The following is a 15817-nucleotide window of genomic DNA, read 5'->3' as shown; positions in this document are numbered from 1 at the left end:
TAGGTAATAATCGTCTAATTATTAAAAGTCTCCAGGACGCGTAACTCCCGATCCTGGCGCATAGGTGCAAAGCGTGCAAATGTTCCGCTGATTTCACTAGCACATATTAAAGTGCCCAGGGCAACTTCCACCTCCACAAGTGTGGTTTGCAACCACCGGCTGATAACAGGGTTGGTTGCCGCTCGCGTGTCCTGGGGTCTTTAGTCCGCGTTAATGCATAATGTCCGCTTTGCTGTAAAATCCATGAACGGACCGCACGGACGTCTTTCTCAGTTTTCAAAATAAACATAAGTAAATGTAAAAAAAATCACCTTTTATATCCTACAGTAGCACGAAATGGTGGCATGGCGTGCTGTGTTAATGTGTTGGCAATTAAGGCATTGTGAGCGTTAGGCTAAAGCCGTTGAAGAAGCTCTCAGCTGCTGCCATCAGTAAAGTTAATTGCTGAGTATTCACCGGGCCTCGCCAGAGGAAAGAAGCGGACCGTTAAGGAGCCAGGGCTGCTGGGTTCGTTGATGCTGCAGCAAGATATCGAACTGAGCGATTTGGTGAAAGCTTATGACCGGAAAGCATTGTTAAACTTACAGAGCGAAAAATACGCAGGACACGCAAGAATCTCACTCAGGCGCTAGGACTCGCAGCTGTAATTTTATTGTCAAAACGTGACATTTGTACATAGGTCCAGAGCGCGCGCGCTGTTCTTGCACCAACAAGTTTTGTAAAGGCTAAAAGGGAGCAAAACTAAACTGTATAGCATTCTGGAGCGTCAGTCTCCTGTTTGTTGTTGTTATCTTGTGTCCTGCATCTTTTTTTGCGCTGTAAGCAATTCGAACATCATCTGAAGTGCTGTTTTGATATTATGCCTCTCTTTTCGGTGTCTGCAATTTCACGCGTGCGCGCTGTTGCTGTGCTGAAAAAAAAATGTGAAGAACTACTTTTATGTGCGATGCTATACATATGGTAATTTCTAAGCCACTGCTTGAAACGATAGAATAGGGACAGGCGTCTGGAATTCACAAGCAAGCCGCTTGAGACGAGGTGAAGGAACTAGCCTTTGGTCGCGTTCCTGATGCGCTAGAACAAAGCTCTTTGCTGTGCGGTGTCGGAGACTGGCCTGCTACCTGCAGTTGCTTCATATTTTGGTTAGCGGGCGGTGCCTTGTTTTAGTTAATGCAGCTTAATGCTTTTAACAAAACTTGCATAGCGCTATTCATTTCGCGCTTGCTTGAAGTTCTATGTTTTTTTCTGGGCAAAAAATTAGCGATGAGAACACACTTGTATGTGCAGACGCATCAAAGCACTTTTGCTTCCGTTCAATTCTCTTTCGTTTCCCGGGAGAAAGTCACGTGGGTCTAGGGGCGTTTTGCGTGAAGTTTGCAAGAAGCGGAGTCGTAACCAGCTAGCCCCACCGACGAGTATTGCTCAGCCCCAAAGTCGCCGCTAGGTGCAACCTAAGTTCCTTCCTTGCTGACCGTGCAGTTGGCCATCACTGCTGCAGACGAATTCGCTCGTAGTGCTTGCGCTGGCTGCTACCTCGGTCGGGCGCCTGCTGCCGAAACCTGGTAAGCAGCGACCTCTATATTCCTTTATTTTCGTCTTCTTGTAATACCCCAAAGGGGTATTCATATTACACACATCGGCCATCGATAGAACCGAAAGGTTTGTTGTCTCGTCACCCAGTGCACAACGAAAACTTCTCACAGGACGTGCTGTTCGGTGATTCAGTAGAGCATTTGTATTAGGAACCTTTAGTTTCTATGACGGCAGCGCCCGTAGTTGTATCTATAGAATATGGCTTTTCCCTGAAGTGGCCTGAGGCCTGAATGGCAAAAACCAGAATTCCAAGTGGCAAATACGCCCACTTCTTGTAAAAGGCGGAAGTGTGTGCAATGTGCGATTTTAGCGTCCCGAAGAGACACACGGCTATATGAGGCACGGCGTAGTTGATAGCTTTGGATTAATTTAGGCTGCCTGGGATTCTTTAACGCGCGCTGCCATCGAACAGCACACAGGCGCTTTTGAAGGTCGCCTCCATCGAAATGCAGCCGTCGCGGTCCGGATCGAAACCGCTACCTTGGGGTCAGCAGCCGACCGCCAAAGCCACCGAGCCACCGCGGCGCGCTTTTGTAAAAGGCGATGTTAAGAAGTTGTGCCGAGAAGAAACTTTTTTTTTTAGTTGAGCGCTTGGCATACCCGGCTGTACAGCCCGAACTGCACATCTGTACAGGATACCGTCCTGACAGTGAGTTGCACGAGAACTTTTCATTTTGCTCCTGTTTAAAAATTGACTGCCTGAAACGGTGGCCTCATTTTACTCTCTTCTACATGCGGGCGTCAACCATTGGTTCGTGTACAGGTTCGAGTAGCGTTTCCATTCAACCGCTCAGCAGCTAAGCTCACGCGTGTCTTGCAGCCTACTGCTAAGTCGCTATATGGAAATCGCAGTCGCTATCTTCACAACATAATTTTTTTTTTTGTAAACCTGAATCCTCAAGCCCACATTTAGAGTTTGACGAACCACCATCATCGTTGTCGCCATCGGCATCATCATTATTATGACTGTCACAATCCAAATCAGTGAGTTCACAGCAGGGCTGAAATGTGGCTAATTCTCGCGAAATGAACACGAACTCTAAGGGTTGTCCAGCATTGCAGCACTTGAAACCGCGAGGGTCACTTGAAGCCACTTGAGTGGCCTAATGTTGCGGGGAGATTTCCGAGCCGTTAGCTCACCTCCATCTCCTCGTCGCCTCGCCAGTGCCTTATGCGGGCCCATCGGGCACAGCTGACTCCGCTGCCGACGCGCAGGCGACGGTGAGTGCGGCGTGTGGGAGCGGCGTGGCGGTCGCGTGGTCGGAGGCCTGGCGGCCGACCCGGCGCCCTGGATGGTGCAGCTCCTTCGCGGCCACCGGCACATCTGCGCGGGGGCGCTCATATCTCCTCGCCACGTGCTGACAGCCGCGCACTGCGTCCACCAGCACAGGTATATATATAGACTACGCGCTCGCAATATCGTAGGCCGGATACTAATTTCTGTCTCCTCCCATGAATGTCCGATTCTGGCCGCATTGTTACATGGCCAGTTTAAGCGCGGGTAAGCGCATATACTACGGGCAACTGCACTCAAGCGCTGGTGTCGCGAGCCACAGTTTATCGGCATTACATTCACAATTCTGCCGTGCCTATAGATGTGTAGCTAAACCTATATACTGAACTTTTTTCTTGTCAACTAGTTGTTCACCGATGAAAATATCACAAGAGGGATACGAGCGTGTAACGGGAATGTTTTAGTGTTAGCCGGGGTGTGACAGCAAAGAAAGAAGCCGGGTGCGGGGCCGGGGAACGCTTGTACCGATCCTTGTCTGGCGGAGGGTTTAGAACCGACCGCTTCCCACAGCCGAGGCGGACGCCCAAGCCACTGGGCCGCCCGTCACCTCCCACCTTGTCTTTCTCTTCCCTCTCCCGTTTTCTCTCGCTTCTGGAGACAAAAACTGGAGACAAGTTTCCCACTCTCCACTTTGCGACCGGCCAACCGAGGCTGGTTGAAGGTGGCGCTGCGGACACCGACGGCGACGACGGCGCGAAATTTAGGAACCCCTTCCCCCTTTCCCCTCCCCTGATTCCCGAAAGTGATGCCTAAAGGGCTTACATAGGTCGGGACCAGTACCCCCCTCCCCCAATTCATAGTACCAACCACCACCACCATTTAGGAACGAGCTAATGAGAGGTAACGCTCTAAAGGATAATTATAATGGCTTTCATACGAGAGCACACAAATGTTATTTAGAGGTATGCAGTCTTGGCCTAAATCGCACATGGGATGTTACAAAGAAAAGTTTGCGATATCAGGCAGGAATTCACCTTCTGAATCTTAAAACCCTTCCGTTTTGATTAACCTTTCTTATTTCTGGTTTTTATTTAGCTTTATTCGGTTAAGATGTGAAGAGCACTTTGACGCCAAAACATATAGCATGAAGGTATTCAAATTTGCAATATTTAGCGTCATATTTATACTCATAACAAGGCATGCTTGCCGCAAAAAAATTCATTTTCTTAACGCAGCTGTCCCTGTTCATCCGTTAGCCTTGCAATTCGCGCCGTTATTCGAAGCGACGGATTTTCAGATGCGTGTTATCACACTGAAGAGCTCTGAGGCGCAGTCATTTGCATGCCAGCCGTCAACAGCGAAGGGAGGCTGAACGGCGCGGTGAGCATCTGCCTTGTGGCGCGTAATTGGGTCAAAGCCGAAGCTGGTTTCGCTGCATAGATATCGCAACTCTATGTTTGTTTTGAGAAATTTCGAAGATGCGCTGCCGTTGCAAAATTCTTAATTTCAGTTTCGCAATATCAACATGCGTCCTATAATGAGGAAAGTTTATGCAGACTGATCTAGTAAAACAAAATAATTTATTGCCTGCGCGACCGTGCACTGGAGATTGGTGACATATGTTTGCTTAGGTTATCACAAACCTAATTAAATAACCCTGTTAAACTTGTTCAAGTACACATGTCATGCTTGTTTGTGCCGCCATTATTCAAGATTGTTTATAAGTACTACAAGGAAAAGTTCATTCCTCATTAATTTTTTTTTGTCGTATGCCTATCCCATCTCACGGACTTCAATCTCACGGACGGCCAATCTCACGGACTTCAGTTTTTTTCGCTCTTACGGCACTGCGCAGGAATTACATGTACCTTTTTTCTTTGTTTAGAAATCAAGTTTTTATCATTTTGACTACTTTTCACGCGCGGTACCGTTTTCACCAGCCGTTGTTGGTTTTCTGGGAGCCCGGGTAAAAAAAGAAAAAAATCTAGTGGCATAACGGTAGCTGTATTTGAAGTTACCAAAGCCTCAAAGGGCTTGAGTGGTAGCGCCTGGCAGACAGCGAACATTGGCAAAACAAAGGCATCGCTTATTTGTGTAGCCAAGTTTCGATGACGACTGTTATGTGAGGGTCATCCTCCAGTAATTTATTTCAAGTAAATATATTTTGTTCAGGAAATTTGTAAACTGATTGCTCACGGTTCCAATGTAGTGCGGTTCTACGACTGCGTCTGGCTTCGCGTCGTTGGTTCTTTTACTCTCGAGTCGTCGTTTTTCTGAACTGGCATTTTATCATTTTTTTCGCTGTATCAGACATAAGCCACCTCACTGATGTATAACTTATCATACGCAAAAAATATATACTTCTTTTCCTACGGCTTGCTGTCGCGCTTTCCCGATGTTTCTTTCTGTCGTCATGCAGTTTCCTGTGAAAGTCCTCACCAAACGAAAAATCTTTTCTCTTCAGTTTATACCTACTATCCAGTATCGCGGCTTTTTTTTATTGTGTCAAATAGCCACTATTCAGTATCGCGGCTTTTTTATTGTGTCTAAAAACTTTAGGATAACAGATCATGTATTGTTATCTGACTGCTTGCCTGGCTTGTGAATGTGCTCAGTAGGTATAGGATCGAGTTCTAGAATGTCTTAAAAAATTTCTTTGCTCACATTCTTTTCCAGCGTTTCACTTGTTTCCTTATCAGCTACCTTAATGCCATAAACAATGAGATTTGATCTGCCAGAATTCCCTAGCACATCTGTTCTTGCCTCAAGCGTTTGAACAGTAGTACTCATTCGGTCAGTTGAATCCTGGTAGAACGTGACTCTGTCGTCAAGCTTCGATAATACATCTAATTTCTTCTCTATATGCACTAATCGGCTCTGTAAATGCGAATGCCTGCAAATGTCGCCTTCGGATATGTCGTCGAAAAGCGGACCAGAGTGGTATGACGTCGTGCAATTGAATGTGCCAAACTTTTGATGCTCTGACGTTGAACGCGGGCACGTCACGCCTGGGCATTCAAGGTTGAGTCGCAGAACCATATGAGTCACAAGCACAGACTGATGGGCGAGTTGGTGTTGCGTTGCAGACCACGTTCGAGCGCACACGGACAAAGACAGACGAAGGCGGAGACCACACAAGCGCTCATGTTGTTTGCGTCCTTCTGTGTCTTTGTACGTGTGCGATCGTATATACGTGGTCTGCATATGAGTCATAACGGGCATTGTTAAACCTCTGTTATTCGCGCAGTCCCGTACATGCACATACGAACGACACTGCATGGGCCATACTGGTGTGGCTGAGATTGCCGCGCACAGTAATGTGCGTCAGTTTGTTGTTCGAATGAAATCACTACTTCAGGGTGCAGGTGCAGGATTTAATGGGCTGGAAAGGTTGTTTGTAAACAATGATAAACGTATAACAGACTCAAATTCTCTGGGTAAAGTAAATGTCGGCGGAAGGCAACACGACGAGCTTCCAACGTTTAAAGATGGTGACTAAAAATGTAATGTCTGATGTACTCTGCTGATATGCATTCAGTTCGCGTATGCCGCCTGTCGCCTCTGTACAAGCGCCACCTGTGCCTTGGTTGCTTACACAGGGTGATCACGTGAGTATGTGGCTGTGCCCTTTGAGCCCCCGTGAGTCCATTCCGGCCGCACATCAAAGCGAAGTTGCAGACGGCATGAAGCACCATCTCCAAGTCCTTCTGCGCCTGCGCCACTTTGCCTCAGAGACGATCAATGCGATACGAGCATGCGGCAGAGTACGAGTTGGTATTAGTGCTAATTCCCTCCAGTCGGAGAAGCCGCTGCCGCTGACAGGCTCAGGCAGTGCGCGCGGGTGACGGGACCCAGTCTGTCAATCATCCCGACCCCGATTCAATCCAGCAGTGTAACGCGCCTTACATCTCCACTCTACCCACCCTTCGGCTTTGATTAGTCGTCTTCCTCTCTTCTTCCATTTCCCATTTTCTCTCTCCTCACTTCTGAAAGTGGAGAGTAGGATTTTCTCTCTTTACTTGGCCTCCTGCCAGCCTAGGCTTCACATGACAACGCCAACGCCGGACACTTTTTGCGATAATAAGCGTCCTTATGCCAGTGCATTAAGGAAAAAAATACGCTCAGTTTCGTAAGGAGATGCTGCTGAGAAGCTGTTGAGTTGAGCTGTTGAATGCTACAGGTGGGATTAGCCTTGCTTATTCTGCCGACAGTTGCTCCACCGTAGGGTCACTTCTATGTTAATAATGTCCTAAAACCTGCCAGACCTACCCCACTATGCGCACAGTCACTTATAATAACACATATTCCCCTCCCGCAGTCACCACCTATGTACACATTCACTCCACACAGTGCACATCACAGCCCACTCCTGAAGTCACCATCTATGCAACTCAACTCAAGCGGTTGGTGTGCGCAGGCCTGAGCTGCGCCTGCGGCTAGCCGGGGGTGCCGAGTACTCTCCCCAGCGCGTGCTGGTGCACGAGGCGTTCGACGAGACAGAGCTGCGCCACGACCTGGCGCTGCTGGTGCTGGAGAGGCCGGCGGCGGCTCGCAACGCCGTGGTGTGCCTGCCTCACGAGGGCGACCGCCACGAGGGCCGCATGGCCCTGGTGTCCGGATGGGGCTCGGATGGCAGCCCGCAGCCTCAAGTAGGCGGCCCGCCACAGCTACGCGAGGCCTCAGTGAGGACGCTGGAGCGAAGCCGGTGCGTCGAGGCCTACCTAGGCCTGCTCGACATCTCCGACGAACAGTTCTGTGCCGCAGCCGACGGAGTCGACACATGCCAGGTGCGCGTGAGGTCTTAGGCGGCACGTATGGATGGTAAATTCTTGCAGAGCTGAACTCTCAAGGCTTGTTACCAGCTGTGTAGTACATGTGCAGCTATAGGTTAAGAAAGTGAGTGAGCGGAAATTTTTGTTTACGGCGACCCAAGTTCGGGTTGTCAGCACACATAACCCTGCGAGAGCTCTGTAACACCTATATAGTGTTTATAGTATATGAGCGATGTGTCGTACTAGGCGAGGCCAGAGAACGCAGCGAAGACACTGTAGCGGAACGGCTCAGATTTCTAATGTGAAAAGACTAGGGGGAGGAAGGAGGTGTCGTGCACGAGGACATGTCCAGTACGTGTGTTTTGTGTCAAAGTGCGACAAACGTATCAATGGGGAATTCCAGGTTGTTTGCAACATGGTGAGTTGTTAGCTCGCATGGAAGTGAAAATGTTTCTGCCGGGCGAATATCTGCGCAGCATGGTATTCTCTTCGGACTGCAATCCCGCCTGCAAAAGCGGAAATCATGCAACATTGTTTCGTCACGGGAACCGATCCAGAAATCACAATACCAGCCTGCACATACCTCCCGATCTTCATTAGGCAAAGCGTAATTATGGTTAGAAGGCCATAGCATGATTAGTTTACTACGGCTCACACCTGTACGTAATACCCTCACCCGTACTGATAGCACATTTGGCAGTGACCGAGGAGCTGTTTGACATTGGTTTCTCCTAGGTTAATTGCCAGTGGGAGACAGTGGTGTACATGACATAGGTTTGAAAGTGCCGACGACAGCGGACTGTGACAACACGCGCAGTTGGCTGAACGCGATCGTGCATATTGAAGGTTTGTACGTGAACCCCAGCTACTTTCGCGGTTTCGGCGGAACTGGCCGTATCAAGTTCTTCGCTCATAATGTCTTTGGAAGAAGGGGCTTGTCAACACAGGGACAGTTGGTTGTCGCTTGTAGCCGTTTACAAGCGATAGTTTGTGTTTGGCTCTTCGTTAAGAGTGCAGGGTGATGTGTGTGTGTCTGTGGAACAATCTAATTTCGCGCACAGGTCACTGTACTACAAGCACGCGAAAACTCAACACCATCTTCAAAAACAATCTCGCTGAAAGCTACACCCAATGCATATGCAGGAGCAGAAGACAGAATATAAGAAATTTGCATACAGACATGTCACAAAACACTCACGTGCGACGTCTGAGAGTTCCCCACTCCCCGCAAGTGTGTGCCACTTCTTTCTGCGCCGCCAATTACACTACGGGGAGTGCACATGTTGCGAGTTCGCTCTGCAAGTTTTTTTGACGCGAAATGCCCGTGTAGCCTGAGGGCATCATTAGAAATAACCGCTTGTCTCATCGTAGATCATATCACTCACGACTTGATGGGGAAGTCCTACTGTGCCATTTGAATGCTTTCTTGCATAGTTTTTTGTGGATGCTTGAAAATAAATGCGCAGACGAAAAAAGCGCTGTTGTGCAAATCAATAGCGAACGCATTGCGTCTTACCTTCAACGCGTGAGAGGCGGCCGAACATAGTTCAGGAACGTAATGCGAGAATTGGCGGAGGACCTCTTTAAAGGCCTGTTGCAAAAATAATAACTGACGTTTAATGTACCTTGTAGACTTCAACGGTGACTGAAGAAAATTTTGACCAGTTGTTGGAATGTATTCCTCACTTGCGAAGTTAGCCTTGGTGAATGAGGAAACAGTCGAAAAGGACCGAAACTCTGCGCGTCAAATTTTCAGAACTGTGCAGCTCAGTCACGCTTGCGTCCTAGATTAATACAATTTTTAATTATTATAATTCGCCACTCTTCTTATCTTACGCAAAATTTTAAGAACTTTTGCTACTCTGGTTCCAAAGAGAGAATCATTTTAGCAGCAGGCTACAGGAGAGGCAACACGCGACATTCTGTTGTTCTGGAGAGACAAAAGTAAGGATAATGGTTTTATGGCTTGCCATAAAGCTCTGCCAACGCTTCTCCCCTGTGTAAGATAGTCTGGCCGTACAAAAAGAAAGGACTTAATGCTGACTAGCGTCCTGAATACGTGAAAAAAAAAAAAAAACTCCGGAGAGACGCGAGCAGCGCCGTCGCCTTCAAAGCCTTTCTTGCCTCATGAGTGGGCCCCGCCGCGGTGGCTCAGTGGTTAGGGCGCTCGACTACTGATCCGGAGTTCCCGGGTTCGAACCCGACCGCGGCGGCTGCGTTTTTATGGAGGAAAAACGCTAAGGCGCCCGTGTGCTGTGCGATGTCAGTGCACGTTAAAGATCCCCAGGTGGTCGAAATTAGTCCAGAGACCACCACTACGGCACCTCTTCTTCATTTCTTCTTTCACTCCCTCCTTTATCCCTTCCCTTACGGCGCGGTTCAGGTGTCCAACGATATATGAGACAGATACTGCGCCATTTCCTTTCCCCCCAAAACCAAAACCAATTCATGAGTGGCGTGGACGAAAGTTGTAGGCGGAAGTTGTCCGCAAAAATGTCCGAACGAACTGTCAATTATAAGTTGTATGGTGATTAAAATAAAATGTAAAAGTTGATTAAGCAACAGTTGATAAGCAGTATACTTAACGATAGTAGTGATAGTAAAAAAGTAGTAAAATAGTGATATTTATAATGATAGCTTCTGATAGTGATAGTTAGTGCTAGTGATGGTAGTGGTAGTGATAATGATAGCTACTGAAAGTAGTAGTTAGTGCTAAAGATAGTGATAGCGATGCTGATATCGATAATAATAGCCGGTTATATCGATGTTGATAGCGATAGTGATATTAGTGTTCTCAAAGGCACCCACCACTTAACAGTAAAGAAACTGAAAAGAATATGAAAGGTAAGAACTCCATAAAGTATTGCGAGCCTTAGCGCCGCACTCCGTCCGGTGGGCAAGAACAGCTACTTTTAGAACACATTAACAATGGAGCCAGCGTGGTTCGATCTGGACTACAGTCACCTTCAAAGTCTAGTGTTTACGCTTTAAGATTTGAGTAAATAGCACGTCCATTCAACAGGGCTGGGCGGAACAGCAGCAGCTGTCACGGAAACAGAGAGAAAAAAAAAACTGCGGCGGAGTGCAGCAAATCAAAAATATCGCGTAGCGAAGCTGCGCACATTTCCGGGCCATGGAACAAAACTGTGCCGCGTTCTATCTGGGTACAGCGTGTCATTCGATTAGGGACCAAAAGATTGTCTAGATGTTCATGGAGCCAACTTCGTGCGCACTCATGGTACAAATGACTAATATATTGATTGTGTAAGGGCGTCTCATTTTGCCCCACGGCGCGGGGAATAATGAGACAATCTGGAGCTTTAATCTTCAATGAATTTTACTGTGTTCTTCTCCACCTAGCGTTTTCACATTCAGTGAGCGTTGATACCAGGGCGGCGGGAAATAATTGGCCAATATTTGTTTTTTTCTTGGTACCAGTGGGTAATAAAAGGAAGGAAACGATTTGCCAATTTGTGTCGCGTTTTCTCCCCTATCTCTTGATTCGACTGTTTCATGATTCACCATGCAGTGATAGCCCCTATTGCAGTTCTTGAGTTTCGTACTGCCGCGTTACAAGATCCCAAGCATGGAATTTGTTTCGGCTCAATTTTTTAATTGATTAGTCGGTTGGTTGGTTAATTGATCAATTAATAATGGGCTCACATTTGCTTCGTCAGAGCCAGCAGAAAGTGCCCTCTTGCTGTACCACCGCGTGTTGGCTTGTACGCAGGGCGACTCCGGGGGCCCTCTGGTGGTGGGAGACCCGGCGCAGCGCCGCTTCTCGGTGGTCGGCGTGACGTCATTCGGCGTGCGTTGCGGAGACGCACGCTTCCCGGGAGTGTACACGCGCGTCGCCGCCTACCTTGGCTGGATACGCGACAAGATGGCCGACCGACACTGACCGCGAGGGGTTGCGCCTCCCATTTATGCTCGTGTATTTTTTTTTTCACGATCGGTGAGTATATGCGCGCAGTGACGTGGAATCTCTGGCAATGGGTTGTCTGAGCGTATGCCTCGCTTTTGCACTTGGCTGCAGTTACATCATGGGCTGGTGCATATCAAAAACACTTGTGCAGGGCAGTCTGCAGAATAGTTTGTTTGGATACTGCTGGACACTCAGAATCTGGCTAAAGGCGCTATACTGAGGCAAGGCGCGGTTAAAGTTTTCGTCTGGGTTGGGCACTCTTCAGCACTCAGGCCTAAGCGTGAGTTGCTAAATAGTGCCTAATGTGCTGAGTTTTTTCCATGATCTCTTTCCAAGGAGGTTGTGACTGTGCAGTAAATCTTCACCTCGTGTTCCTTAATTTCTGGACTGAACGAAAGTTTGCGTCCTATTCGTGAAACGCAGCTTATATATAAACTTACACATGAGAGCACGCTGCTGCAGATAACGAGTAGGACTAGTAAGTCGGATTTCTATGGTACAGCAGCGTCAAGCACGGGAGGTGCGAAGGACATTCTAAAACTGCGTTTATAAAATCACAACCGCTGTTTGAAAAGCAGAAATTGGTAAATATATCCACAGACGCGTAGAAACTCTAAATCTTGATCACGTGAGTCCCTGGCTCTCAGCCAGGAAAAAAAAAAACATAGGACGCAGGGGTATTCGATTCTTGCACAGGGAGAACAAGTGTTAATGGCTGTAGCACTCTATAGGGGCATGCAAATGAAAAGTGTGTGCATGACAGATATCTGTGGATAACAAGAAATATTATAAAGAAGGTAAAAAAGAAAGCGTCAGTTGTGCCAAACCGGCTCTCAAAGGAGCGAAGCAGCTCACAGCTCCAGAGGCGACCACGCAGAGGGCATTACCTGCTTATCGCACTGCCATCTGTGCCGAGTTCACGAAGCGAAGGCTCAGCGGGAGAGCCCCTCGCTGGGTTCTATGCAGGTACAACGCACAGACTCGTGCCACGCAGTCTCGGGCGGCAATGAGTCATATCTGTTTCGGGGAAGAATTTGCTCAGTGACCTCGGCGGGCGTTTCCTGCCTGCAGCCGCTGCTGCAATGTTTGTTCGGGTTATGGATTGCTCTGTCGGCTGTACAGATGGTGCGAGCATCCCGAAGGCTGGCACGTGTTTTCTCCGACTGCTGGCACGCGTTTTATAACCGGTGCGCAGCCGTGGCTGCAATCCACTTTCGAAAGATTTGAAGTGAAATGCTAGACTTTTTTTTTGTGCAGTGTAACCAAGCACGGCTGCACGTTCTGGAACCAACCGGCGCTGCCGTCGTTGTTCGGTGAAAAATTGGAAAACAGCCAAGCCGACCGCTAACTTCACGGGGACATCATCACTCTCAATGCCTTCACTGAATAAATGGATTAAGATATAGTTAAGTCCTGAGCTAAGCGGTTCAAGGCGTAACTTCAGCATTTAGCACCAGTGATGTGTCCAACGTCTGTACTTAAGCACAATGTCCATTGCATGCTCGAGCATGCGTTCGGCCCGAAAGTCATCATGATACGGTGTGGTTTGAAAAAAAATTTGAAACTTCCAGTTACGTGCTCTGTGTCGGATCATTTAAAACTCAAGTCGCTGATCGACAAGGGCTGGACGCCTCGATTCGTCGACCAGCGATTCGGACGTATTAAGAGCAGGGGGGAAAGTGTCGCGTACCCGGCGGTATGTGCCATTAACAGCTATCGTTGCACTAATAAAACAATAAGAATTAGTCCTTGGCAATGTTTCATTGACCTGAATTTTAAAAGGACAATCGCCGAGAGCTTGTGTGGTCAAACGATAGCCGCCTTCGCATATTTCATACAATGTCAGCGTCGACAGCAGCACAACTCTGCAAAATCGGCCGAGGTGTGCCGTAATTCGGCGGGCAGACTTGACCAGAGATGAATTTCGCTTCGGGTACTGGTTTCCCCTCAGGTGTGAGCAAGAAGTATTCACGAATTTTTATCCATTCGTTATTTCATCGGTACCACCGCTGAGTCAGTTTTATTACGGTAACAATATTCGTGTGCAGCAATGATACCTTCATTTCTGTGCTAAAAAAGGAAGAAGTCGAATGATGCTATGGCCTACAACAAAGCAGGAATATATCGCGCAAGAAACTGTGAAAACTAGACTGCCATAGCTCTGTCGTACATAGCAGCTCTACATCTTGGGAGCTGCACTTCTCACGAAGGTGCGCATGCACTGTAATGACGTCGAAGCAGACCGAACGGCCCGTGAACGGGTGTCAAAGAAAAGACCTGCTCTTCGCTGCCTTGAAATGACGGCAATGTTATAACACTATTTGAACTACTTGATGTGGGTGTGAGCAAAGTAGTGAGGTCGGCCTTTTGCAAGCGGGCGTTCTTGGAAGGACTGCAAGCACTAATTGATGCACTTACTGTTTCAATCCACAACAAAGCGCAATGCTCGCGTTTACTGCGTGGTCACCTCTTTTGTTTGATTTTTTTACCCTCACTATTGTCATGTGATATGTTTTTCAAATCTGTTCAGTTGAGCTGAATTGAACACAGACTTACAAAACACAGCTGTCATATGACCAACAGTTGAAACGCCTGACGAGGTCTTAGTCCCCCACCCAACGCAGATCTCCTGAAATGAAAAGCAAAAAAGAAGCCGTCTTGCCGAGGAAAGCGTTTGTTTCATCAGCTGGCAATCGTGTATTCGTCGGAGAGCTTGCAGTCCGTGTTGGTAACGGGCAAACTGAGCTACCCTTACCACTGATACCCTCTCCATCTAGACACTACCGCTTCCTTCTGTCTATGTCGTTGCCACACTTCGGAATTCACTCATCTTTTTCGCGCGCAGCCTTTATTCGGTGCACGTTCGTCTAAAGCTTACGCAGGCCAGCTTTAAACAGCGGTGGACGCCAACCATCTGTGCGAACACGTGTGTCTGTGTAACTAATCAACTAAGCAAGAAATATAGTCTAGTTAGATATCGGCTGTGAGCTGTGCCCATCCGTATAGTGTTCGGTCAACTGCTTCAACTGAAAGCCATAAAGAGCGAGAAGACTCAACACGGGCAGCTCTGCAGATTTCTTTCGTAGCCTGTAAGCGAACAGCCTGCTTCTACTTCCCATGGCGCATTTGTTGTCGCTCAGGTGGATTTAGAGACGCGGCGTGACGTGCTGTTCTCAGTACTGGAATCATCATTAGACATGTAATTAAGTTTAAAAACAAGTTTCCTTTTTTTTCAGATACTCGGCAAGGACAGCACTTTCGACGAAGCCGCCTCTCAAGCATTTTAGCCACCTTGCAGCAGTTTTTGAAAGCCTTTAGTAACCTTGTTTAATGGCTCTGTAACGAAACGGCAACACACAACACGGATTGTGAACAGTGAGCTCCGTGCGGAGTTCTTTCAGTCACCTCTGAATGTCATCTGGCTCAAACGAGTTCAACTAGTTGGTTTTCATTATGGCCTTCCTTTTAGGGTCAGTCCACACGACGGAACTGATAATTTCTTCGTTCGCGAAAGATTCTTTACGTGAGGTGTGCCATCGAGTCGCGCTGTCAATGGCCCCTATGCGCGGGACGCACTCTTCACGCCTACCACTTCGTCGTCTTTTAAAAACGCCGCAAAACGCCCAGAAAGAACGCCTTCTCACCCAATATGTTGGTGAACTTACGTGATTCAATAAATTGCGTCTCAGTCATCCCGTTTAAGTCCGACTGACAGAGGGCTGGCTTCGTTCCTGCGTCTCGATATCGACTTGATGTACGTACTGTATGGTTCGTGTCTTGTACATATTCTTCATGAATCCATGCAGTACCGTGCATGCGACATGTCTAACGAGTGCATACAGTAATTTGTGCCCTTCTGTATGGCGCTTTCGGCAAGAAAGCCTTGCTACAGATACAGATAACTATACATGTTGCGACAAAAAAGTTCATATAACCATCTCTTCCACAAAACAATTTCTCCGGTAATAAGCCAAAGGCTTCAATAAACCGCCTTTCAATGGCTGGCTTCAGCGTCTATGAATGGAAGCTACAAGACGTATAAATTACCTATTGTGGTAAAAGTGCAGCATGACTATGTGCGGCAAGTCGGAGCACCGCGGAGTGTCTGCGTGTACATTAGGTAATGAAGTTCCTGAATTTTGCGAACAAGCGATTGCATCGATATTAGCCCCCAGAAGACCACACTATCCGAACGGCTTGGCGCATTCGAAGACACTACACCAGCGGCAGCTACGCAGCAAGCGCACGTGCGCTGTTCGTGGCTGTGTGGTGCAGATCCCGTCTGATTAGTGT

The 15817-nt window shown here is 47.9% G+C and overlaps 1 protein-coding gene across 1 annotated transcript; it reads left to right on the top strand.

Moving 5' to 3' along the window:
• Nucleotides 1-2852: 2852 nt before the first annotated feature.
• LOC144094743 (trypsin-4-like) lies at nucleotides 2853-11516 on the top strand. The gene is made up of 3 exons (XM_077628653.1): nucleotides 2853-2983; nucleotides 7245-7614; nucleotides 11330-11516. Exons 1-3 carry the CDS (start codon nucleotides 2886-2888, stop codon nucleotides 11498-11500), a joined length of 639 nt encoding a protein of 212 aa, XP_077484779.1. The 5' UTR covers nucleotides 2853-2885; the 3' UTR covers nucleotides 11501-11516.
• The last annotated feature ends 4301 nt before the right edge of the window (nucleotides 11517-15817 follow it).

This window comes from Amblyomma americanum, chromosome 6 (genome assembly GCF_052857255.1).
Source record: "Amblyomma americanum isolate KBUSLIRL-KWMA chromosome 6, ASM5285725v1, whole genome shotgun sequence".
NCBI lineage: Eukaryota > Metazoa > Arthropoda > Arachnida > Ixodida > Ixodidae > Amblyomma > Amblyomma americanum.
This window is presented reverse-complemented; position numbering and strand designations above follow the sequence as displayed.